The 25,524-nt window shown below is 42.8% G+C and overlaps 1 protein-coding gene across 1 annotated transcript; it reads left to right on the top strand.

Moving 5' to 3' along the window:
• Positions 1 to 482: 482 nt before the first annotated feature.
• Positions 483 to 25,354, top strand: LOC136507392 (glycine-rich cell wall structural protein 1-like). Its single transcript, XM_066502129.1, has 2 exons — positions 483 to 864; positions 25,305 to 25,354. Exons 1-2 carry the CDS (start codon positions 483 to 485, stop codon positions 25,352 to 25,354), a joined length of 432 nt encoding a protein of 143 aa, XP_066358226.1.
• The last annotated feature ends 170 nt before the right edge of the window (positions 25,355 to 25,524 follow it).

Below are 25,524 nucleotides of genomic sequence, written 5' to 3'. Positions count from 1 at the left end.
AAAAATTCGGCAGAACCTCCCCTGCACGGCGAGGTTTCCAAAACCTGCAAAAAACAACGGCACGATGGCCGACAAGCACATATGTCTCAAGAGTAGCCATGTAGTTTGGATATCAATCCATGCAGAAGAATATATCCAAGTAGTACCACTACTTCTACTACTACTTCCACTATTGCTACTACTACTACCACTACTTCTAATACTACTACTACCACTAGACTACTACTACAACTATCACTACCACGACAACAACAAGAGAGAGGACATACCTGACGGGCGCCGGGGGTAGGGGCGGGCGACGTCGGGGTCAAGGTCGCCGGAGTTAGGAACGGGGTCGGGCACTGGTGGCGTCGGGGCGGGCGGTCCACGGTGCATGGCCAGGGGTAGGGCCGGCACCTACTCCTCCTCCTCCTCCTCCTCCTCCCCCCCTCCTCCCCCTCCTCCTCCTCCCCTCCTCCACTCGCTGGCGTTGGCGGGCCGGCATGGGTGAGCTGGCCACGCTAGGACACACGCGGGGGTGGGGGCAGGGGCTGGCGGGGGCGGGGGCAGGCGCCGGCGCGGGGAAGGGCGGCGGCGGCGGTGGCCCGGTGGCTCATGGGCGCACGGGTGGCCTAGCGTTGCGGTGGCGTGGGCGAGCGGGCGGCGTGGGTGGTGGCGGCGTGGGCGCGCGGGCGACGGGCGGTGTGAGCGCGCGGGTTGTGCGGGCACAGGCGGTGGCGGCGCCGTCGCGGGCGGCCTGGCGTCGTGGTGGCGCGGGCGGCGCGGGCGCGCGGGCGCGCGGGCGGCGTGGGCGGTGGTGGAGCGGGCGGACGGGGGGCGTGGGCGTGGGCGCGGGCACGAGCTATGGCGCGTGCGTGTTTGCGTGTGTGCGGGGTGTGTGGGCCGACCTAGCCGGTAGGGTTAAATCCCCCCTTTGCCGAGTGCCCCCGATCTAGCACTCGGCAAAATGTTTTTTTTTATTTTTTTAACCGCCTCTTTGCCGAGTGTCACCTGGCCTAGCACTCGACGAAGAAGGTTTTTTTTTAAAAAAATTCTTTGCCAAGTGTCCCAGATCTGGCACTCGGCAAAGTTTTTTTTTTGGAAAATACTTTGCCGAGTGCCTCTGACATGGCGCTCGACAAAGATTCAATATTTTTTTTGAAATGTCTTTGCCGAGTGCCCACTGATTCAGCACTCGGCAGAGATAGGAATTAAAATTTTTTCTTGAAATACCTTTGCTGAGTGCCCCTGTGAAGGCACTCGACAAAGAGGAAATTTCTAAAAAAAATCAAAATCCTCTTTGCCGAGCGCCTTATTCTTGGCACTCGGCAAAGCCCCCCTTTGTCGAGTGCCACGCCCGGCGCTCGGCAAAGTTTTTTTTTTGTTTTTGGCCTCCAAATTTTTTGTGCAGCCCTTTTAAAGTACCAGGAACTCCTCGTTAGAATTTGGGGATTTTTGTAGCTTTTTGATATATTTAGTTACTTTATTTTGTTTCCTTGAATTTTTTCGAAAAATATAAATTTGAACTGCATGTGGTACGAATAATAGAATTTAATGATTCAAAAAATGATAGTCATGTTACTGAATGTAGTGTGAGGCCGTTTCCAGGAACGGACCTTGCGTGCGAAGTGTTTTAAAATTCTATAAAAAGCAAACGAAGTCCAAAAATCATGAAACTTATTGAGAGGTCGTGATATTGTATGTGGAGGCTATGATAAAAATTTCAAAAATTTCATGCACGTTGTCACATACGATGCTTAGACATCTCTACAAAGCAAACGAAGTCCAAAAATCATGAAACTTGTTAAGAGGTCGTGATATGGTATGTGGAGGCTATGATAAAAATTTTAGAAGATTTCGTGCACGTTGTCACGTACGATGCTTACAAACCAGGACAACGTGCACGAAATCTTCTAAAATTTTTATCATAGCCTCCACATACCATATCACGACCTCTCAACAAGTTTCATGATTTTTGGACTTCGTTTGCTTTTTATAGAATTTAAAAACACTTCGCACGCAAGTTCACGGTCATGTTTTGTGAACAAGATGTCCGGAATTTTGGGTCTGTTCCTGGATACAGCCTCACACTACACTCAGTAACATGACTATCATTTTTTGAATCATTAAATTCCATTATTCGTACCACGTGCAATTCAAATTTATATTTTTCAAAAAAATTCAAGTAAACAAAATAAAGTAACTAAATATATCAAAAAGCCACAAAAAATCCCCAAATTCTAACGAGGAGTTCCTGGTACTTTAAAAGGGCTGCACAAAAAATTTGGAGGCTAAAAACAAAAAAAAACTTTACCGAGCGCCGAGGCATGACACTCGGCAAAGGGGGTCTTTGCCGAGTGCTAAGAATAAGGCGCTCGGCAAAGAGAATTTTTGATTTTTTTTTTTTGGAAATTTCCTCTTTGCCGAGTGCCTTCACAGGGGCACTGGCAAAGATATTTCAAAAAAAATATTGAATCTTTGCCGAGCGTCGTGTCAGGGGCACTCGGCAAAGTATTTTCAAAAAAAATCTTTGCCGAGTGCCTAACAGTAGATAGTCGGCAAAGAAGGACATGGCCAAACACCGTTACACGGGGCAGCCTATGCCGAGTGCCGCGCTTTTGCCGACTGTCTGCTGAGTGCCCGACACTCGGCAAAGAACTCTTTGCCGAGTGTAATTCTTTGCCGAGTGCCCAATTTTTGACACTCGGCAAAGCAGTTTGCACTCGACAAAGGCCCTGTTTCTAGTAGTGTGTACTCTTTCTTGAGCCTCATCTTATTCTCGTTGTGGACTTTGATCAACTCATCCCGCTAGCTTCAAACTTTGCCACATCCTTGACATGGCAATCAATGAACTTCTGTACATGTTCCTTCTTGCACAAGACATGGATGGAGTGAGAATAGGAACAGCAACTAACATGCACAATGAAATTATGATGTCTAGATGCCTTTAAGGGCATATGCTCCTACGCACTGTGCCGTTGGATTCGCATTGAGGATGTGTGCACTAGAGATGTGTGCACTAGAGGAGGTCCTCCAGTGCACACATCCTCAATGCGAATCCAACGGCACAGAGCGTAGGGGCATATGTCCTTATAAGGGCAAAAAAAACCACCTTCACTACTACAGCGACCATATAACTCGGTGCTGGTCATGTCTCCATATCACAAGCTCTGCCACCACAGGGACACCATGGTTTAGCAACATCCACAGAGATTGCTCCTCCAAGCTGAGGACCTAAGGTAAGCGCTTAGCCGCTCAAGCCTCTTTACGCTCTGAAGGCCTCAAAGGTATCTAGCTTATGCTTTTTATAGGTTTTCTAGGTTTTAAGTATGTAATCAAAAGCGATTTTGAGTTTTGACATCACATAAAGTTTATTTACTTTACTACTTGCATAGGAATGTTTATTTATTTACCTAGCTTCTGTTTCCCAATTTTAAAGATCTCACTGATAAGAGAATTCACTGCTAAAGACAAAGGTACAACCTTTATCTGTATAACAAGGAAATTGTAACATCACATGGCTTTTGTTGACATATAATTTAGTTGATGCTTTGTTTGCTTGCAAGATGCGAAAACCATGAAGAGCACGCGTTTGAGGGGGAAAAGGCATTTGATTCTTTGAAGACCACCTGATCGAACCACATAAGCTTATTTACTTTTTTTTAGGGAATGCCATGTGGCGCAATTTATTGATTTGCAAACATGGTTACAACATTTACCAAACTCTCTAAAATGAAACTAGGGGGTTCATCGACCCAAATACAAGAGAGTTTCAAAGAAATAGCTTCCCTAGTACATGCGCCACCTGGTTTGATTCCCGGTCACAATGTTCAATAGAGATGGACTGGAACTCCTGCCAAAGATGATTACATTCGTTGTATATAGGTGCCCCAGCTGCCGCCAAAAAAAACCCTTGTTGCATTGTTTCAACCACTTCCAAACAATCTGATTGGATTATAATTCCGTTGCACCCAATGTGCTATACCAATAGCAAACCATCTTTTACTGCCATTACCTCAGCCGATGGAGCATCAACCACATGCTCAAAATAAGAGTGTGAAGCTGCTATGAATGAGCCACTAGAATCTCTGATTACAGAATCGGTGCTTCCACTTCCATTCACTGGTCTGAAACTTACATCAACATTGATCAGTAGCTGTGCCCGATGTGTTAGGATCAATGTGTATACCTCTGTGTGTAACCATAGATCTGGTTAGCCTCCTTGACGTTTCTCTTTGCGGCACAGCAACGTAGACGCCGGTGCCGTGGTGTAGTAGGAGTCGTCCAGCGTGGTGGAGAGAAGTCTAGTGGCGCCGACGGAGAACCTGCAGGCGCGACGATGGTGGTGGCGGGGCACATCCCATCGCTGGCAGCACGGTCTTTAGATCGGTTTAGGGTTACTGTAGGTGGGTGTGGCGGCTCACGGCGAACCTCATCAAACGAGCCCCGATCCCCACCTTCTCTATTTGTATGTGTTGTGTGACAGGGGCTCACCAACCAGTTAGGGTTGGGCTCCCCCGATTAGGGAGCAGAGGCAAGGGCCCAATAGGTCGTTGGGCCTATTGGTGGAGATCAACTAACATTCTCCCCCTTGATCTCATTCCATCTTTCAATTTCATATCATTTACTTTTGTTCATTCCATTACAGATTAGCTCATAGAGCATGTCTCATCGTCATGGTCCATTGCCGATAGACTTAACAACTACAACTCACTACTCTGTTCTGAAATAGATACTTATCTTTGGGCCTTTTTTTGTCCAGGAATTTTAGGCTTTCCCTTAAACCCATGCTAGCTACATGTTCTCTGAACACCATGTTCTCTGAACATGTTGGGTGATAAGCCTTTTGTAAGCGGATCCGCGAGCATCCTTTCTGTACTTATATGCTCAAGACTTATGACTTGATCCTGGACTTTATCTTTCACAACATAATACTCTATGTCAACGTGATTGGCAGCACCACTTGACTTATGTTGTGAGCATACTATACTGCCAGATTATAATCACAGTATGACTTTAAGTGGTCTATAGATGTCGTCAACCACCTTCAAACTAGGTATAAACTTCTTTAGTAAGTTCGCCTGCCCGTTGCCTCATAACACGCTATAAACTGTCATACATTGTGGACGATGTAGTGACAGTTTGCTTTGAGCTTTTCCATGAAATAGCTCCCCTTTGCGAGATGATAGAAAATCCACGTCTGGATATGCATTCATTCTCACATAATCAGAATCTGAATATCCCACCATGTGGAGTGAATCAGATCTTCCATATGTCATCATGAGGCCTTTCGTTCCTTGCAAATAATGCAAGACTTTCTTTACTAATTTTAGTGTTCTATTCCAGAATTGCTCTGGAATCTGCCAAGTAAAACCCGGTAACAAATGCCAAGTCAGGGCGCGTACATACTTGAGCATGTTGCAAGCTTCCGACAGCTGAAGCATATGGAACCACTTTCACTTTATCAATTGAGCTCATATTGGTTCCTGGGGCATTGAAAATCCCCATATCTGTCGCCCTTGACTATAGGAGCAGGTGAGGGACTACATTTGTGCATACTGAATTTCTTTAAGATCTTTTCTATGTATGCCTTTTGTGACAGTCATTATACCCTTTTTCTTCTATCTCGGTGAATCTCGATCCCTAGAACAAACGAGGCTTCGTCAAGATCTTTCATATCAAGTTTTGAGGACAAAACTTCTTTGTCTCCTGTAGTAGACTGACATCACTACTAGCAAGTAAGATATCATCCACATACAGGACAAGGAAGATAAACTTCCCATTCTTAAACTTTGCATAGACACAATTGTCCTCTACATTCTCTTTTAAAACCCAAAATTCTTTATTGACTGATCAAACTTCAAGTACCACTGTCTTGAAGCTTGCTTTAATCCATAAATGGATTTCTTTAGGCGGCATCCCATTCGTTCTTTTCCTTCCATGACAAAACCTTTTGGTTGTGCTATGTAAACATTTTCCTCCAAGTCTCCGTTGAGAAATGTCGTCTTTACATCCATCTGATGTAATTCTAAATCGTAATGTGCCACTAATGCCATTATGATTCTGAAGGAAACTTTACATGAGACTGGAGAAAAGGTCTCATTGTAATCAATTCTTTCTCTTTGCATAAAGCCTTTTGCCACAAGTCTCGCTTTATATCTCTCTATATTCCCTTGAGAGTCAAGTTTTGTTCTGTAGACCCATTTACAGCCTACTGTTTTGGCTCCTTTAGGAATTATTTCCAAATCCTAAACTTTATTGGCATTCATCGATTTCATTTCATCTTCCATGGCCTCAAGCCACTTTGATGAATGGTCACTTCTCATGGCTTCTTCAAATGAGGTGGGATCATCCTCCATGTCAAATTTCTTAGTGTTATACACTTCATAATCAGCAGAAATAGCTGATTTTCTAACTCTTTGAGACCTTCTAGGGGCCTCCACATTTGGCACATCTACTGTTTGAGGCTGTTGTTGCTCCCCCTTATATGTGGCAATAGGTTCTATAGAATCCTGAAGAGCAGGTTCCTCATCGTCATTCATTGTTGCCCTAGATGGGATAACAACAGGTGCTGGCACCACAGTATCTAGCACTGTCGGTGCAGCTACAGCAGGTAGTGAGAAAAATGGCTCATGAATCATTAGAGTGGGCGCATACACCCGCTTCACTTTAAGGACAATTTCTCGAGCTACCATGCTCCCCCTCATCTTTTCATCCTCTAGGAAAACAGCGTGTCTCGTTTCCACAAACTTTGTATGTCTCTCTGGATAGTAGAAACGAAAAACTTTTGACTTTCTATGTAGCCAAACAAATGGCAACTTACTATTTTGGGATATAACTTCCCAATGTTTGGGTTAAATACTTTAGCCTTAGCAGGGCTCCCCCACACATACGCAAGTGGTTTAGTGAGAGCACTCTTTTTGTCCACAACTCATACGGTGTTTTGGGCACCGACTTACTTGGTACTCTTTTAAGAATATGAATGGGGTTTTTAACACCTCCATCCATAGGCTCAACTGTAAGGTGGAGTAACTTATCATACTACCCACCATATCCATCAGGGTACGATTGATTCTTTTAGCTACTCTATTCTGTTGAGGTTCATCCGGTATAGAATACTGGGCTACTATGTCATTCTTTTAGGATATGCCGACCGTAGTACTCCCCCACGGTCAGACCTGACTATCTTAATCTTTAATATCTTAAATTTATCTAATGCTTCTGTTCTTTCTTTGATTAGATAAATATAGCCATAATGGGAGTAATCATCTATGAATGTTATGAACGAATCATTACCATCCACACTCTTTACAGGAAACTAACCACAGATGTCTGTGTGAATAATCTATAGAATTCCTACGCTTCGTTTGTCATCTTTTCTTAATTCTTTTTACATACTTTCCTTTTATGCATTCTCTACATTGTTCTAAAACTGAGAGCTCTAATGGAGGAAGAATATCATTCTTAACTTGTCTTTCCATTTTCCCCCTCGAAATATGGCCTGAACGATAGTGCCATAATTTTGACAACGCATCGTGAGCTCTCTTATGCCACCATTTCCAGAGTAACACTCTGTCACCAGCTGCTTTATCAGCTAAGTAGCATATGTCTTTCAAGTGTCAGTGAACTGACTCTTTATTCTATCGAGGTACTCGGTGACCGTGTCACATTCTAGGATTGAGCCCACAATTGCAGGTTCAACCATGTTCTTTATCATAGCTAAACATTTCTTGTTGGCAGTGACCCACTTTCTATGCTCAAAAGCCATAGGATATCTTTTGGGATTCAAAATCCCTTTCTTTAGTTGCCCAAGTGGCATCATTCTCTTTTTGTCTCTCTCACCGGTGCCACAATCTCAGTGGAACATGGTGAGGTGACTACCCAGTCCACCTTAGACAAGATGAAAACTAGGTCAAAACTTTTCTTAACATAAAAATAACACCATTTGCATGCCTTGATTCCAACGTTGGTCAAAATAAAAACATACAATTATTCTTATACACTAATTCTACATCACCGTTGGGTAGAAATAGAATTAATGCATAAATCTTTAACTTTCACAACTGTTCTTACACACTAATTCTACATCACCGTTGGGCAGAAGTAGAATTAATGCATAAATCAATAAAATTAACATCTGTTCTTATACACTAATTCTACATCACCATTGGGCAGAAGTAGAATTAATGCATAAATCATTAACATTACGATATTGTTATTAACAACGTTGGTCAGAAAACAACAACATCATAATCATATCTAAACTCTTTTTCTCTAATTAAATACCATATTGATTCAAAATAACTAGAGAATCAACATTTTCTTTAGCAGCGGAAAAATCTCTTTTTCTCCAATTAAATACCATGTTGGTACAAATTAACCGGAGAATAAACAATTTCTCTAGCTATGGAAAAACTTCTCCTTTTCTTGAATTTTACCCACAGGGAAAAATTGTATTTTCTATTTCCTTTAATCCATTAATCAATTTCCAGGAAATAAACATTTACTGGAAAAACTTTTCTTTTCTCCAGTTAAATATCATGTCGGTTCAAAATCACTGGAGAATATACTTTTTCTTTAGCAGCGGAAAATGTATGCTCAATTTCTTGAATTTTACCCACAAGGAAAAATTACTTTTTCTATTTTCCTTTTGAGTCATTTATTCATTTTCCAGAAAATAAAATCTTTACTGGAAAATGAAAAAACAAAACTGATTCAAATTCTCACTTTTCTTTGATCTTGGGCTCAATCTGCCTCTGTCGGCCCAAAACCGGCAAAAGCCAGCTTAGCCCAGCTCACCGCGCCCGCGCAGGCCGCATCCAGGCCGCAACCTAGGCCTGGGCCGGCAAAGTGGCGCTGCCGCGCGCTCCCGCCTATGCTGCGAGTCGGCCCATGCATCTGGCGCCGTTGGATCTGATTGGACGGCTGTCTGCGTGTTTCGCTCGGTATAAAAACCCGCCGACGCCGCGTTCCTCAAAAACCCTAGGTCATTCTTTCCGTCTGCTTCTCTCTCTTCTTCGCCGCTCTCTCCTCTCTCTACCTCACACAGCAGCGAGGCGAGCGCAACCGAGCAAGCAGCGAGCGAGCGAGCATCCATGTGAAAGCTCTAGTTTGGTTTTGGTGAATTGATGAAACCCTAAGTGCTAACCTAGTTTATCAAGTGATCATGAGATAGGTAGCACACTTCAAGTAAAGAAGCTAATGAAGATCATAACATGACAATGGTGATGGCATGGCAATGATCAAGGGCTTAAACTTGAAAAGAAGAAAGAGAAAAACAAAAAGCTCAAGGCAAAGGTATAAGCCATAGGAGCTATTTTGTTTTGGTGATCAAGACACTTAGAGAGTGTGATCACACTTAGGTTTGATAGCCGTACTATTAAGAGGGGTGAAACTCATATCGGAATGCGGTTATCAAAGTGCCACTAGATACTCTAACTCATTGCATATGCATTTAGGATCTAGTGGAGTGCTAACACCCTTGAAAATATTTGTGAAAATATGCTAACACATGTGCACAAGGTGATACACTTGGTGGTTGGCACATTGGAGCAAGGGTGAAGAAGTTAGAAGTGAAAACAGAGGAGATGCCAGTGTCGGTCAAGTGACCGGACGCTGACTGCCTACGTCCGGTCACGCTGACTGGCGGTACAGTGGCTATGGTTTACCACCAGATGCTAGACTGTGTCCGGTCGAGGTGGACCGGACGCGTCTGGTCCAGGATAACCGATTTTTGACCCTTACTGTACTCGACCAGACGCTGAGGCTCCAGCGTTCGGTTAGTTTTGCCAGAGCGTCTGGTCAGGTTCGTAGCCATTGAAATCTGACGAACAACGTTTGAAGCTGATGACGCGTGGCGTCCATCAGTGGATCGGACGCTGTGTCTAGGGTCCGGTCAATTGGACCGGAGCGTCCGGTCAGAGCGCAGTGTGCCTAGTGAATGGGTACAACGGCTCTATTTCGTGGGAGTGTCTATTTAAGCCCCATGGCCGGCTGTGGCTCATATCTTTGGCCATTTTCATTGACATAGCAACCTTGTGAGCCTAGCCAAAGTCCTCCCACTCATCTCCATCATTGATTCATCATCATAGTGAGATTGGGAGAGAATCCAAGTGCATTGCTTGAGTGATTGCATCTAGAGGCACTTGGTGTTCGTGTTTCGCTACGGATTTCGCTTGTTACTCTTGGTGGTTGCTGCCACCTAGACAGCTTGGAGCAGCGAGGATCATTGAGTGGAGGATGGTGATTGTCTCCGGCTCCGATCGTGGTGATTGTGAGGGGTTCTTGATCTTTCCCTGGCGGAGAGCCAAAAGGTACTCTAGTGGATTGCTCGTGGCTTGTGTGATCCTCATCTTGTGTTAGTTGTGCGGCACCCTATTGAGGGTTTGGCGTGTGAAGCCAATTAGCGCGTGAACCTCCAAGTGAGTGAATCGCCACAACAAGGACTAGATTGCCGGCAAGCAAGTGAACCTCGGTAAAAATCATTGTGTTCATCCTTTGATTCTGAGGTGTTTGGTCTTCATTATTATTCATCCTTGTGATTGATTGGTTCACTCCTCTACATGGCGGTATAACTATCTTGATCACTCTCTTTACATTATCGCAAACTAGTTGACAAGCTCTTTAGTATAGCTAGTTGTGAGAGCTTGCTTGCTTGGTTGGTGTGGCTTTTTGTTAGACTTTGAGAGCACACTAACATAGGGTAGTGTCATTGTTGTTGTGTGAATCGACACTATCTAAACTAGAATTGTGGTAGGTGGCTTGCATTTTGAGTAGGCTAGCGCAACACCTGCTTTGCCTCATAATTGTCTAACCTTTTGTTAAGTGCCTCTAGCCATTAGGACCTTTCAAGTGGTATCAGAGCCGAGGTCACCGTGATTTGAGGCTTAACAACATTCGGTGTAGAAATGGCTCAAATCAACAACACCAAGAAGCCACCCCAATTTGATGGCTCAAATTATCCCTATTGGAAGGCTAAGATGACAACATATATCAAGTCAATCAATAGGAAGATATGGAAGGTGGTAGAAACAAAAATTGAAATTGAAGATGAAGAAACTCCCACCGCCGCCGAAGAATTGCTACTCCAAAACAATGACATTGCTCTTAGTGCCATCCATGATGCTTTGGATGAAAGAACATTTGAGCAAATCAAGAACATTGAAAGAGCTCATGAGGCATGGAAGAAATTGGAAGAATCATTTGAGGGCACCAAGGAAATCAAAGGTGCAAAGGCATACATTCTCAAGGATAAATTTGCTAGTTTCAAGATGAAGGAAGATGAAAGTGTGCCGGACATGTTCCATCGGATGGAAGTGATTGTAAATGATCTCAAGGCACTTGGTGAGAAGATAGAGGACAAGGAGTTCTCCAATAAGTTCTTGAGATGTTTGCCCGCAAGATTTGGCATGTTGGTCACCTTACTAGTGAGTAACGGTTTGAACACAATGACACCAAACCAAATCTTGGGAGATATCATGACCGATGATGCTTATAGAGATGATGATAAGAAGGAAGAAAAGAGGGAGAAGAAAGATGACAAGAAAGATGACAAGAAGAAGAGTGTGGCATTCAAAGCCACATCATCCAAGGGCAAAGCAAAGCAAGAAACATCAAGTGAAGAAGATGAATCTTGGGATGATGATGATGATGAAAGGATGGCTCTATTTGTTAAGAGATTTGGCAAGTTCATGGTGAAGAAGGGTTACCGTGCTAGAAGAAAGAAGTCTTCATTCAAGAACAAAGAAGAGTCAAGAAGGTGCTTCAAGTGTGGAAGCAAAGATCATCTTGTTGCTCAATGCCCTTACAATAGTGATAATGATGATGACAACAAGAAGAACAAGAAGAAGGACAAGAAGGAAAAGAAAGAGAAGAAGGACAAGATGGCCTTTAAGAAGAAGGGTGGTTCATATGTAGTCACTTGGGATAGTGATGCTTCCTCAAGTGATGATGATGATAATAGTGATGATCACAAGACCACCAAGAAGAAGGTTCTTGCAAGCATTGCCATTAATGAGAAGCCTTCTCTCTTCGAATCTTCATCATGCTTCATGGCTAAGGCCACTAAGGTATAATCTTGTGATGATGAAGAACATATTGATGATAATGAACATGAAAATAAAAATGATAGTGATAGTGATGATGATGAACCTACTAAGGATGAATTATTTGACATGCTAGAAGATGCTAGAGAACACTTTGATATCAAGAGAAGGGAATGCAAAAGCGTGCGTAAGGAACTAAAAGCCCTTAAGCAAGCCTTTGATGAGCTCAATGCATCTCATGGGAGGCTAGAGGAAGCCAATGAGAAGCTTGGCAAAGCTCACAAAAAGCTTGAAAAGGCTCATTCCTCTTTGCTTAATGAGCAAAATAAAAAGAAGCATGTTAAAACTTGCAATGTAGGTTTAACTTGTGAAATAATTGATGAATCACTATCTATGCCTATCATTGTTGCTCCTTCTAACCCTTCTTATAGCACTTCCACTTCTACCTCATCTAGTAGTGATGGTCTCACTTGTGATGCCTTACTAGTGGTTGAGAATGAGAACCTCAAGAAGGAGGTCACTAAGCTCACTCACAACCTAGCTAAGGCTTATGGTGGTGAGGATCGCTTGCTTATGTGCTTGGGTAGCCAAAGAGCTTCTCTTTACAAAGAGGGATTGGGCTATACCCCCAAGAAAGGCAAAGCGGCCTTTGCTCCTCACAAGACTAGTTTTGTGAAGAACAATGGTCGGTTTTGCACTAGTTGCAAGCAAGTGGGTCACAAAGAGCAAGAACGCAAAAATAAGAACAAAAATGCTAATGTATCCTTTATTAAGCTTGATTCATGCTATATGCTTACTAAGGGTACAAATGGTGTAAAGGCTAAGTTCATTGGTAAACCATGGATGGGCTCAAAGAAGAAAGCCATTTGGGTACCAAAGAGCCTAGTGACTAACCTTCAAGGACCCAAGCAAGTTTGGGTACCTAAAAAGAATTGATCTTCTTTTGTAGGTCAATTACAAAGCCGGGGGAAAGCACTGGGTTCTTGATAGTGGGTGTACTCAACACATGACCGGTGATGCAAGAATGTTCAACTCAATCAACACCAATGGCAATGATGGTTATGATAGTATCACATTTGGTGATAATGGCAAAGGCAAGGTCAAAGGGCTTGGTAAGATTGCAATATCCAATGACATGAGCATATCCAATGTGTTGCTAGTAGAGAGCTTGAACTTCAATTTGCTATCCGTAGCTCAATTGTGTGATCTTGGATTCAAATGCATATTTGGAATAGATGATGTAGAGATCATAAGTGTAGATGGATCTAACTTGATCTTCAAAGGCTTTAGATATGAGAATCTATACTTGGTTGATTTCAATGCTAGTGAAGCTAGATTGTCTACATGCTTGTTCACTAAGTCTAGCATGGGTTGGTTATGGCATAGAAGGCTTGGTCATGTTGGAATGAAACAATTGAATAGATTGGTTAAGCATGACTTAGTTAAAGGCTTGAAAGATGTTGTATTTGAAAAGGATAAGCTTTGTAGCTCTTGTCAAGCTGGCAAACAAGTTGGAAACACCCATCCTAAGAAAAGCATGATGAGCACTAGTAAAGCATTTGAGTTATTGCATATGGACTTGTTTGGGCCAACACGATACACTAGTATCGGTGGAAATAAATATGGCTTTGTGATAGTGAATGATTACACTAGATACACATGGGTATTCTTTCTAGTGGACAAAAGTGATGTATTTGCAACATTCAAATCATTTGTCAAAGGCATTCACAATGAGTTTGAAACAACCATCAAGAGAGTTAGAAGTGACAATGGTAGTGAGTTTAAGAACACTAGAATTGATGAGCTATGTGATGAATTTGGAATTAGACATCAATTCTCGGCCAAGTATACTCCTCAATCAAATAGCCTTGTTGAGAGGAAAAATAGAACACTCATTGATATGGCAAGGTCTATGCTTAGTGAGTACAATGTGAGTCAATCCTTTTGGGCCGAAGCTATCAACATGGCTTGCTATTGTAGCAACCGCCTCTATTGTCACCGATTCAAAGAGAAGACACCATATGAGCTCTTGAATGGTAAAAATCCCAACATTGCATATTTTTGGGTCTTTGGTTGCAAATGCTATATCTTGAAGAAAGGTACAAGATTGGGCAAGTTTGACAAGAAATGTGATGAAGGATTCCTACTTGGCTATTCCACTACAAGCAAAGCATATAGAGTTTGGAATTTGGATAGTGGTATTCTTGAGGAGGTTCATGATGTTGAATTTGATGAAACCAAGGGTTCACAAGTAGAGGATGAAAACTTGGAAGATGTTAGAGACATTCAACTTTTAAATGCCATGAAGAATATGAATGTTGGTGAATTGAGGCCTAGGCAAGTGAATGATGACGAAGATGATCAAGTGTAAGTGCTCTCTAACTCATATGTGCAAGATGATACACATCAAGCTAGTGCAAGTGACTCTCATGACAATGAACAAGGTCAAGTGGCTAGTACATCATCTCAACCCAATGATCTAGCAAGTGCAAGCAATCAAGTTCCATTGCTCCAACCAACAAGTATTGCAAGAGATCATCCTTTGGATACAATCATTGGTGATATTTCAAGAGGTGTACAAACAAGATCAAGATTGGCATCATTTTGTGAACACTTCTCATTTGTGTCATCCATTGAACCAAAGAAGATAGATGAAGCTTTGAAAGATGTTGATTGGGTCAATGCTATGCATGAAGAGCTAAACAACTTCACAAGAAATCAAGTATGGGAAATGGTAGAAAGACCAAAGGGACACAATGTGATTGGAACCAAATGGGTCTTTAGAAACAAGCAAGATCAAGATGGGATAGTAGTAAGGAACAAAGCAAGATTGGTAGCACAAGGATATACACAAGTTGAAGGTCTTGACTTTGGAGAAATATATGCCCCGGTTGCTAGATTGGAAGCTATAAGAATCTTGCTAGCCTATGCTTGTGCTCACAACATCAAGCTCTATCAAATGGATGTTAAGAGTGTATTTCTCAATGGCTACATCAATAAAGAAGTATATGTAGAGCAACCTCCCGGTTTTGAAGATGATAAAAAGCCCAACCATGTATACAAGTTGAAGAAGGCATTGTATGGCTTGAAGCAAGCACCTAGAGCATGGTATGAGAGATTGAGGGACTTCCTCCTCTCTAAAGGGTTCACCATGGACAAGGTTGACACCACTCTCTTCATCAAGAAGATTGGAAAAGATCTATTCGTATTGCAAATCTATGTAGATGACATCATATTTGGATCAACAAATCAAGAATTTTGTGATGAGTTTGGAAAGATGATGGCTAATGAGTTTGAAATGTCCATGATTGGAGAATTGAGTTACTTCCTTGGTCTTCAAATCAAGCAATTGAAGAATGGTACATTTGTGAGTCAAGGCAAGTACATCAAGGACATGGTCAAGAAGTTTGGCATGATTGATAGCAAAGTCATTAGCACACCAATGGGAACCAATGGCAACTTAGATAGTGATACAAGTGAAAATATGGTAGATCAAAAGTTGTATCGATCTATGATTGAAAGCCTACTCTATGTGACCGCATCAAGGCCAGATGTTATGTTTAGTGTATGCATGTGTGCAAGATTTCAAGCCTCACCAAGAGAAAGTCATTTGAAGGCTACAAAGAGAATATTGAGGTACTTGAAGCATACACCAAATGTTGGTTTGTGGTATCCCAAAGGAGCAAAGTTTGAGCTAGTTGGTTACTCTGACTCGGATTATGCGGGATGCAAGGTTGAAAGGAAGAGCACATCGGGCACATGTCAATTGTTGGGAAGATCACTTGTTTCATGATCATCAAAGAAGCAAAATAGTGTTGCATTATTAACCACCGAAGCTGAATATATATCCACCAGTAGTTGTTGTGCACAAATACTTTGGATGAAGGCCACTTTGAGTGACTTTGGAATCAAGTTCAAGAAAGTGCCATTGCTATATGACAATGAGAGTGCAATCAAGTTGACAAACAATCCGGTTCAACATGCAAGAACAAAGCACATTGATGTCCGCCACCATTTCATAAGAGATCACCAACAAAAAGGGGACATTTGCATTAAGAGTGTAGGCACCGAAGATCAACTTGCCGATATATTCACCAAGCCATTGGATGAGAAAAGGTTTTGCAAGCTAAGGAATGAGTTGAACATATTGGATTTCTCAAATATGTGTTGATGCATCCCCACTCATATGACATGCCTCTCCTTCGAGCAATCCAAGGTAAAAGTTGATTGGCATGACATAAATCCTTGTTAAGGACATGTTTAGTGCATCTAGTCATATTTTCAATCTTATTAGGGCCTCTCAAGTGGTTCTATCTTATTAGGCTCATTCATGAAAATCAAATGATTTTTTATGTCTATATGGTATCACTATTGATTCTATGTTTGACTTGATCTAGTGATAGCATATGACATGTTTATGGGCTTGTAAACCTAGTGTTTAATCTAGAAAATGAACTATAAGTGTTTAACTCAACATGGTACAAGATAACCCTTATTTGAAGGTGTGAAGAAGCTTGTCCTTGGATCAAACCGAGTTAAATATCTTTAGCAAATAATCTAGATTGTACCAAATTTGGGAAAATGATCCTCACCCCCATTGATTGACATTGATAATCTCGACCCTACAAGTAATACTATCTACATTTAGAACCTTTGTGGTCATTGATGGCAAAGGGGGAGAGAAACAAAGATAAGAAGGAGAGAAACAAACATGTGACATAGGGGGAGAGATATACCAAAGGAAAGGGATCAACTAAAATTTTTGAGCACACAAGCAAGCTCATGAACTTGTATGGTGCATTTGAATGTGCATTTCATATGTTTGCTTGCATGGCACAAGTATTAAATTTACACATCCATGCTTGTGTGATGAATGTTAGTTGTAAGATTGAATGATGAAGTGAAATCACTAGATAACTCTCATTTCCAAGTAAGTCTTTACAAGTGGTATATTTCAAAAATATGTTTCCAAGTGATATTGAGCTAACCATGGTGCTAAGGATGGTATATTGGTGCACTCCGATTGGTATCACGCTTCAAAGGTCCATCTTTTAATACCTTAGCATCATATGGTAGACATTGACTCCTACATTTCTTATCTAAGCATATGTGCAAGCTACAATCCAAATTCTTAGCACATATGTAGGGGGAGCAATTGCTATCATTTAGGGTTCATGAAACTTGTCCATATCCTTTTACACATGATAAATATGCTTAGGCAAGCAACATGGATTCAATTGAATTTCAATTCATATCTTTGTATAAGGGTTGTCATCAATTACCAAAAAGGGGGAGATTGAAAGCTCTAGTTTGGTTTTGGTGAATTGATGAAACCCTAAGTGCTAACCTAGTTTATCAAGTGATCATGAGATAGGTAGCACACTTCAAGTAGAGAAGCTAATGAAGATCATAACATGACAATGGTGATGGCATGGCAATGATCAAGGGCTTAAACTTGAAAAGAAGAAAGAGAAAAACAAAAAGCTCAAGGCAAAGGTATAAGCCATAGGAGCTATTTTGTTTTGGTGATCAGGACACTTAGAGAGTGTGATCACACTTAGGTTTGATAGTCGTACTATTAAGAGGGGTGAAACTCGTATCGGAATGCGGTTATCAAAGTGCCACTAGATGCTCTAACTCATTGCATATGCATTTAGGATCTAGTGGAGTGCTAACACCCTTGAAAATATTTGTGAAAATATGCTAACACATGTGCACAAGGTGATACACTTGGTGGTTGGCACATTGGAGCAAGGGTGAAGAAGTTAGAAGTGAAAACATAGGAGATGCCAGCATCGATCAAGTGACCGGACGCTGGATCCAAAAGCATCGGACGCTGACTACCTACGTCCGGTCACGCTGACTGGTGGTACAGTGGCTAGGGTTTACCACCGGACGCTGGACTGTGTCCGGTCGAGGTGGACCGGATGCGTCCGGTCTAGGATAACCGGTTTTTGACCCTTACTGTACTCGGCCGGACGCTGAGGCTCCAGCGTCCAGTCAGTTTTGCCGGAGCGTCCGGTCAGGTTCGTAGCCATTGAAATCTGACGAACAACGTTTGAAGCTGATGACACGTGGCATCCATCAGTGGACCAGACGCTGTGTCCAGGGTCCAGTCAAATGGACCGGAGCGTCTGGTCAGAGCGCAGTGTGCCCAGTGAAGGGGTACAACGGCTCTATTTCGTGGGGGCATCTATTTAAGCCCCATGGTCGACTGTGGCTCATATCTTTGGCCATTTTCATTGACATAGCAACCTTGTGAGCCTAGCCAAAGTCCTCCCACTCATCTCCATCATTGATTCATCATCATAGTGAGATTGGGAGAGAATCCAAGTGCATTGCTTGAGTGATTGCATCTAGAGGCACTTGGTGTTCGTGTTTCGCTGCGGATTTCGCTTGTTACTCTTGGTGGTTGCTGCCACCTAGATAGCTTGGAGCAGCGAGGATCGTTGAGCAGAGGGTGGTGATTGTCTTTGGCTCCGATCGTGGTGATTGTGAGGGGTTCTTGACCTTTCCCTGGTGGAGAGCCAAAAGGTACTCTAGTGGATTACTCGTGGCTTGTGTGATCCTCATCTTGTGTTGGTTGTGCGGCACCCTATTGAGGGTTTGGCGTGTGAAGCCAATTAGCGCATGAACCTCCAAGTGAGTGAATTGCCACAACGAGGACTAACTTGCCGGCAAGCAAGTGAACCTCGATAAAAATCATTGTGTTCATCCTTTGATTCCGAGGTGATTGGTCTTCATTGTTATTCATCCTTGTGATTGATTGGTTCACTCCTCTACACGGCGGTATAACTATCTTGATCACTCTCTTTACATTATCGCAAACTAGTTGACAAGCTCTTTAGTATAGCTAGTTGTGAGAGCTTGCTTGGTTGGTTGGTGTGGCTCTTTAGTTAGACTTTGAGAGCACACTAACATAGGGTAGTGTCATTGCTATTATGTGAATCGACACTATCTAAACTAGAATTGTGGTAGGTGGCTTGCATTTTGAGTAGGCTAGCGCAACACTTGCTTTGCCTCATAATTGTCTAACCTTTTGTTAAGTGTTGTTGTAGAAATTTTATTAGGCTATTCACCCCCCCTCTAGCCATTAGGACCTTTCACCATGGCGCCGCCACCGGCCCCTTCACCGGCGTGCGCGCTCCCCATCGGGTGAGCGCGCCGCCATCGAGCAGCCTGGTTGTGGCCCCCTTTAGGCCTCGCTCTTCTTCTCCTGCGTCGGCGAAGGGCCGGCTCAGCTCTTCTTCTCCCTCGCCGGCGAAGGGACATCCCGACGCACGGCGAGGTAGATCCATTCTTTTCCTTTTTCCCCATTCTTCTCCGATTTGGGTCTTGTTCCTCTTTTCTGAACTGGTTAGTGTTTGGATCTTCCCCTTCGGATTTAGGGTTCGGCATCCGACCTTCCCCTTTTCCCCTTCTGTGATTTGGATTGTTCTTCTTCCTTTTCTTTTCGAGTTCATCCAAATGGGAAACTAGGGTTAGGGTTAGGGTTAGGGTTCCGACCCTTCTTTTTCTCTTCTTCCCCAATCGGATCTAGATCTTGTTTGCTTTGCTTTGTTTGACCGATTGGGGTTAGGGTTCGTGTGCCGACCCCTTTTCTTTGTTCTTTTCTTTTCGTTTGAATTTCCTTTCTTTTCTTTTCTCTTGTTTACCCAAAAAGGGGATCTAGGGTTAGGGTTCGGCCAAATCCGAACCCACTCTTCTTCTTTCCTTAGATCTGAACTGGATCTGTTCGTTTCTTTACTTTTGCCATGCGCCGTCGAACGGTGTGGCTTCTTTCCCCCACGCACGGTGGCGGTGATGACCGGTAGACAGTGATGTCCGCCACCCCGGTCACTCTTTTCTTTGCTTTTACCTGGTTAGGGTTACACACTGGTAACCTGCTCTGATACCAATGTTAGGATCGATGTGTGTACCTCTGTGTGTAACCATAGATCCGATTAGCCTCCTTGACGTTTCTCTTTGCGGCACAGCAACGTAGACGCCAGTGCCATGGTGTAGTAGGAGTCATCTAGTGCGGTGGAGAGAAGTCCAGTGGCACCGACGGAGAACCTACAGGCACGACGGTGGTGGTGGCAGGGCACATCCCGTCGCTGGCAGCACGGTCTTTAGATCGGTTTAGGATTACTATGGTGGGTGTGGTGGCTCACGGCGAACCTCGTCAAACGAGCTCGATCCCCACCTTCTCTATTTGTATGTGCTGTGCGACAGGGGCCCACCAACCAGTTAGGGTTGGGCTCCCCCGATCAGAGAGCAGAGGCAAGGGCCCAATAGGCCGTTGGGCCTATTGGTGGAGATCAACTAACACGATGAAGACACACATACATACACACATGTAACTCGTGTTGTTACCGTGCGTGGTACGCGCACATTGCAAACATTGATCAGTAGCTTACCTTCTGGAGGTTCCTTCCACACTTCTTTCCGAATAGGTGACTTCTTCATAGCTCTCTTATAATTCGTCGTCAAGGTGGCAATAGATAAGGCCGAACGTGTTGGATGTTGGATAGTTTCTCCATGGACAAACTTCCTCCACTCCCACCAGATGAACCACCCACCTGTTAAAATGAGTTTGGCCAGCCCAACTTGATTTAGCTTCTCTACAGGTTTTGATCTATTGATCAACTCAGCCACCAAGATCGATCCTGATCTATCTACTTCCAAAATCCTTTCTATCTCCTGCCAAACACCTAGCTTCAACCAAATATCTTTTGCTCTATTACAAGTAAACAAGAGGTGTTTAGTATCTCCACATCCCCCATGACATGCTGGACAACTACTTGAATTCTCAATGTGGCGATTTGTAAAAATTCCCCGGCATGGTATGAGTCCGTGCAACACCCTCCAACCAAAGATCTTAATTTTGCCGGGAACTGCCAATTGCCATAAGTGTGACCATACTTCATCTCCCACTCCACTAGCATGTTTGCCGAGCCTATTTGCACCAAATTTATGCATCCGCTGCTGATTAAATCAGCAGTGGTTGGTGCAAATAGGCTCGACGAACATGCGCCTATGTTGTCTCAACATAGCAGGTCCCAAGCCCTGGTAAATGAGGAGGGTTGTGATAGGTGTGGCGAGCCAACATTAAATCTAGTCATTCTAAAGGAGATGAAATTCGAAAGAAAACCGTTGGGGCGTAACCCTCTTAGCGACGTGCCATATCGGAACCCGAGTATGGTGTTAAATGGGCAAAGGCTGGGTCGGCACCCCCTTGGTGACGCGCTGTGTCACGATCTGGGCATGGTGTTATGTGAGCAAGGATCAGTCGTCGCTTCCTTAGTGGCGCGCTACATCGACGCCCGGGTGTAGTGAAAAATGAGCAAGAGTCTTCACATCTGAGTCGACAGGTGCGAAGGGTAAGGAAGCTAGTCGAACCAACTAGGATCCGTTTAGGTAGTTGGAATGTAGGGTCGCTTATAGGTAAGTTAAGAGAATTAGTTGATACCACGACTAGGAGGCGTGTAAATATATTATGCGTTCAAGAGACTAAATGAAAGGGTTAGAAGGCGAAGGAGGTGGACAATACATGTTTCAAGCTTTGGTACACAGGGACAGTCGCGAATAAAAATGGAGTAGGAGTTTTGATTGCCTCAAGAATGGTGTGGTGGGAGTGAGAAGGCAAGGAGATAGGATTATCTTAATCAAACTTGTCGTTGGTGATATGGTCTTGAACGTAATTAGTGCGTATGCCCTCCAAGTAGGCCTCGACGAGAGTGTTAAGAGACAGTTCTGGGAAGACTTAGATGGCCTGATTAGAGCTGTACCTAGTAGTGAGAAGCTTTTTATAGGAGGAGATCTTAATAGACATGTAGGTACTACAAGCGCAGGTTTCGAGGCAGTCCATGAAGGTTTTGGGTATGGTAGTAGGAATCAGGAGGGGGAGGAAGTTCTGGACTTTGCGGTAGCTTTTGACCTGATGATAGCCAACACTTTCTTTAGAAAGAGAGAATCTCATCTAATGACCTTCAATAGCGGACAACACTCTAGTCAGATTGACTTTGTCCTTGTAAGAAGAAAGGACAAACGAGCATACTTGGGTTGCAAGGTGATACCAGGGGAGTGTGTTGTTTCTCAACATAAGCTTTTGGTGGCAGACTTTCATTTTTAGGTGCGTGCCCATAGGGATAAATAAGCTAAGATTGAAAGAACAAAGTTGTGGAAACTGAAAGGGGAGACGTCAGAGGTATTTAGGGAAAGGATTATCAAAGAGGGCTCTTGGAAGAAAGAAGAGGACATAAACAACATGTGGGAGAAGATGGCAACCAACATTCAAAAGGTTGCCTCAGAGGTGTGTGGAGTAACCAATGGAAGTGGAGGCGAGGCTAAAGATACTTGGTAGTGGAACGAGTAAGTCCAAAGGGCTATTAAGGAGAAGAAAGAATGCTATAAACGCTTGTACCATGACAGGAGTGTGGACAACATAGAGAAGTATAAGGTGACAAAGAAGACTACAAAGCGAGCTGTAAGTGTGGCAAAGGGTAGAGCATACGAGGATCTTTACCAACATTTGAGTACGAAGGAAGGAGAGAAGGACATTTATAGGATGGCTAGGATTCGTGAGAGAAAGACAAGGGACTTCAACCGAGTTAAGTGCATTAAGGATGAAAGGGAGCATCTCTTGGTGAAGGAGGATGAGATCCGACATCGATGGCAAGAGTATTTTGATAAATTGTTCAATGGTGAGAATACGGACACAACCTTTTAGTTGGATGACTCTTTTGATGACACCAATATGCGTTTTGTGCAAAGAATCCAAGAATCTGAGGTTAGAGAGGCGTTGAAAATGATGAAAGGAGGTACAGCGATGGGACCGGATGGTATCCCAATCGGGGTGTGGAGATGCCTCAGGGGCATAGCTATAGTATGGCTAACCAAGTTGTTCAACCATATTTTTCAATCAAACAAGATGCCTGACGAGTGGAGAAGAAGTATATTGGTACTGATCTACAAGAATAAAGGGGATATTCAAAGTTGTACTAATTACCGGGGAATTAAGTTGATGAGCCATACTATGAAGCTATGGGACAGAGTTATCGAGCATCACTTGAGAGCAATAACGCGGGTCTCTATGAACCAAATTGGTTTCATGCTCGGAAGGTCAACCATGGAAGCCATTTTCTTAATAAGACAAGTTATGGAGCGGTATAAGGAGAAGAAGAAGGACCTACATATGGTTTTTATTGACTTGGAGAAGGCTTATGATAAAATACCAAGGAATGCTATGTGGTGGGCTTTGGACAAACATAAAGTCCCAATGAAGTACGTCGGGCTCATTAAGGACATGTACAACAATGTTGTGACTAGTGTTCGAACAAGTGATGGAGACACGGATGACTTTTTGATTAGGATATGACTACATCAAGGGTCAACTTTGAGCCCTTATCTGTTTGCCTTAGTGATATAATAGGTTACAAGGGACATACAAGAGGACATCCCTTGGTGTATGCTTTTCGTGGACGAAGTAGTGCTAGTTGATGAAAGCCGGATAGGAGTGAATCAGAAACTGAAGTTATGGCGGAAGACTTTGGAGTCCAAAGGTTTTAGACTAAGTAGAACTAAAACTGAGTATATGAGATGTGACTTCGGCACTACTACTCGGGAGGAGGAAGATATTAGTTTGGAAGGTCAAGTAGTGCCTAGGAAGGATACATTTCGATATTTAGGATCAATGCTACATAGAGACGGGGATATTGATGAAGATGTTAGCCATAGAATCAAAGCAGTGTGGATGAAGTGGCGCCAAGCATCTGGTGTCTTATGTGACAAAAGGGTACCACAGAAGCTAAAAAGGCAAGTTTTATAGGACGGCGATTAGACCTGCTATGTTGTATAGTGCAGAATGTTGGCCTACGAAAAGATGACATGTTCAACAGATAAGTGTCGCGGAAATACGTATGTTGCGTTGGATTTATGGTCATACAAGAAGGGATCAAGTTTGGAACGATGATATACATGATAGATTAGGGGTAGCACCAATTGAAGAAAAACTTGTCCAACACCGGTTGAGATGGTTTAGACATGTCCAACGGAGACCTCCAAAGGCACCAGTGCGTAGTGGACTCCTAAGCCAGGATAGTAACGTGAAGAGAGGCAGAGAAAGACCGAAGTTAACTTGAATAGAGGCAATAAAAGAAGACTTGAAAGAATGAAATATACCTAAAGACTTAGCTTTAGATCAGAGTGCTTGGAAAACAGCTATTTACGTGCCTAAACCTTGATTGCTTCTACTGGGTTTAACTCTAGCCTATCTCAACTTGTTTGGGACTTAAAAAATTTGTCGTTGTTGTTGTTGTATTACTTGTGTCGTCATGTATTCAAACTTTTCATGCAAAAAATAAATCCAGTGAAAACTTTTTTAAAACAATTTGGCACTCTTATAACTGGGCCTTGCCGAGGCGAACATTTTGGCAGCATGGTTTCCAAACTTTCAATGTGACTCAGCCGATGCTTTCCGACCACATCGGCCAGCCTTTCAAACTATGGAATACGAGATAGTTGTATGCAATTAAAAAAAATCATAAAATCTATTCTAATCTTAGAAAATTTGTTTTGTCTCGTAAAGTTACCAAACCAGTTTCAAATTTCTTTTTCTAATAAAGCCACTCTCTCTCTCTCGTGGTGCTTATATTAAAAAAATTGTTTGTATATTCTACGGACTCTTTTTTATGTTTATTTGCTACTAGAAGATGCTCTTGTTACCTATTATAATTAGTCTATATTAGCCAACCAAAATACACATAGAAGGCTAAAAGGCACGAATAATACTCTCGCTAGCAAAGGTTTCAGGTTAGACTAGCTTATTTTGGTCGTGCTTTTCCTCGTTTTGTACATCTTCTCAAGGCCTACATAGGATCAAGTACGATGGGGTCACATCTTTACGTGACATGTGTGTTGTATACTTGTATCAAAGTCAGCTGAACATTGCACGGTCCAGGTCATCGAAGACTAATTATAGTAGATACGAAAGCATCTACTAGCAAATAAAAGGCAAAATGAGTCTATAAAAGACAAATACTTAGCCACGGATTAGAGAGGTGAGCGCACGCGACGCACGTGTGGTGGTGCTACAGTAGCTGCCGCATTGCTAGTCGTATGAGGGAAAAAAATAAAGACCTTTGATTCTTTGAAGTCCATGTGTTGGTGTAGTGATTGTCACCTGACCGAACCACAGAAGCTTATTTACTTTGATAACTTGTGTCGTCTCGAATTCAAACTTTTCTTGCCAAAAAAAATCCAGTGAAAACTTTTTGAACAATAATTTGGTCTTATAAACAGGCTTCCCGAGGCAAACATTTGGCAGCTTGGTTACCAAACTTTCAGTGTGACTCGGCCGACGCTTTTATCGACAGCTACATGAAAAATCCATGCAAAAGGAATGTGCAAAACACAAATAACTCACTGCGCAAAGAAAAAAAAATCATAGAAGTATAGAACCGACCAGGAATGCATAATACACAGATAACTCAGTGCACAAGAAAAAAACATACTCGTAGAA

This window comes from Miscanthus floridulus, chromosome 15, assembly GCF_019320115.1.
Source record: "Miscanthus floridulus cultivar M001 chromosome 15, ASM1932011v1, whole genome shotgun sequence".
NCBI lineage: Eukaryota > Viridiplantae > Streptophyta > Magnoliopsida > Poales > Poaceae > Miscanthus > Miscanthus floridulus.
This window is presented reverse-complemented; position numbering and strand designations above follow the sequence as displayed.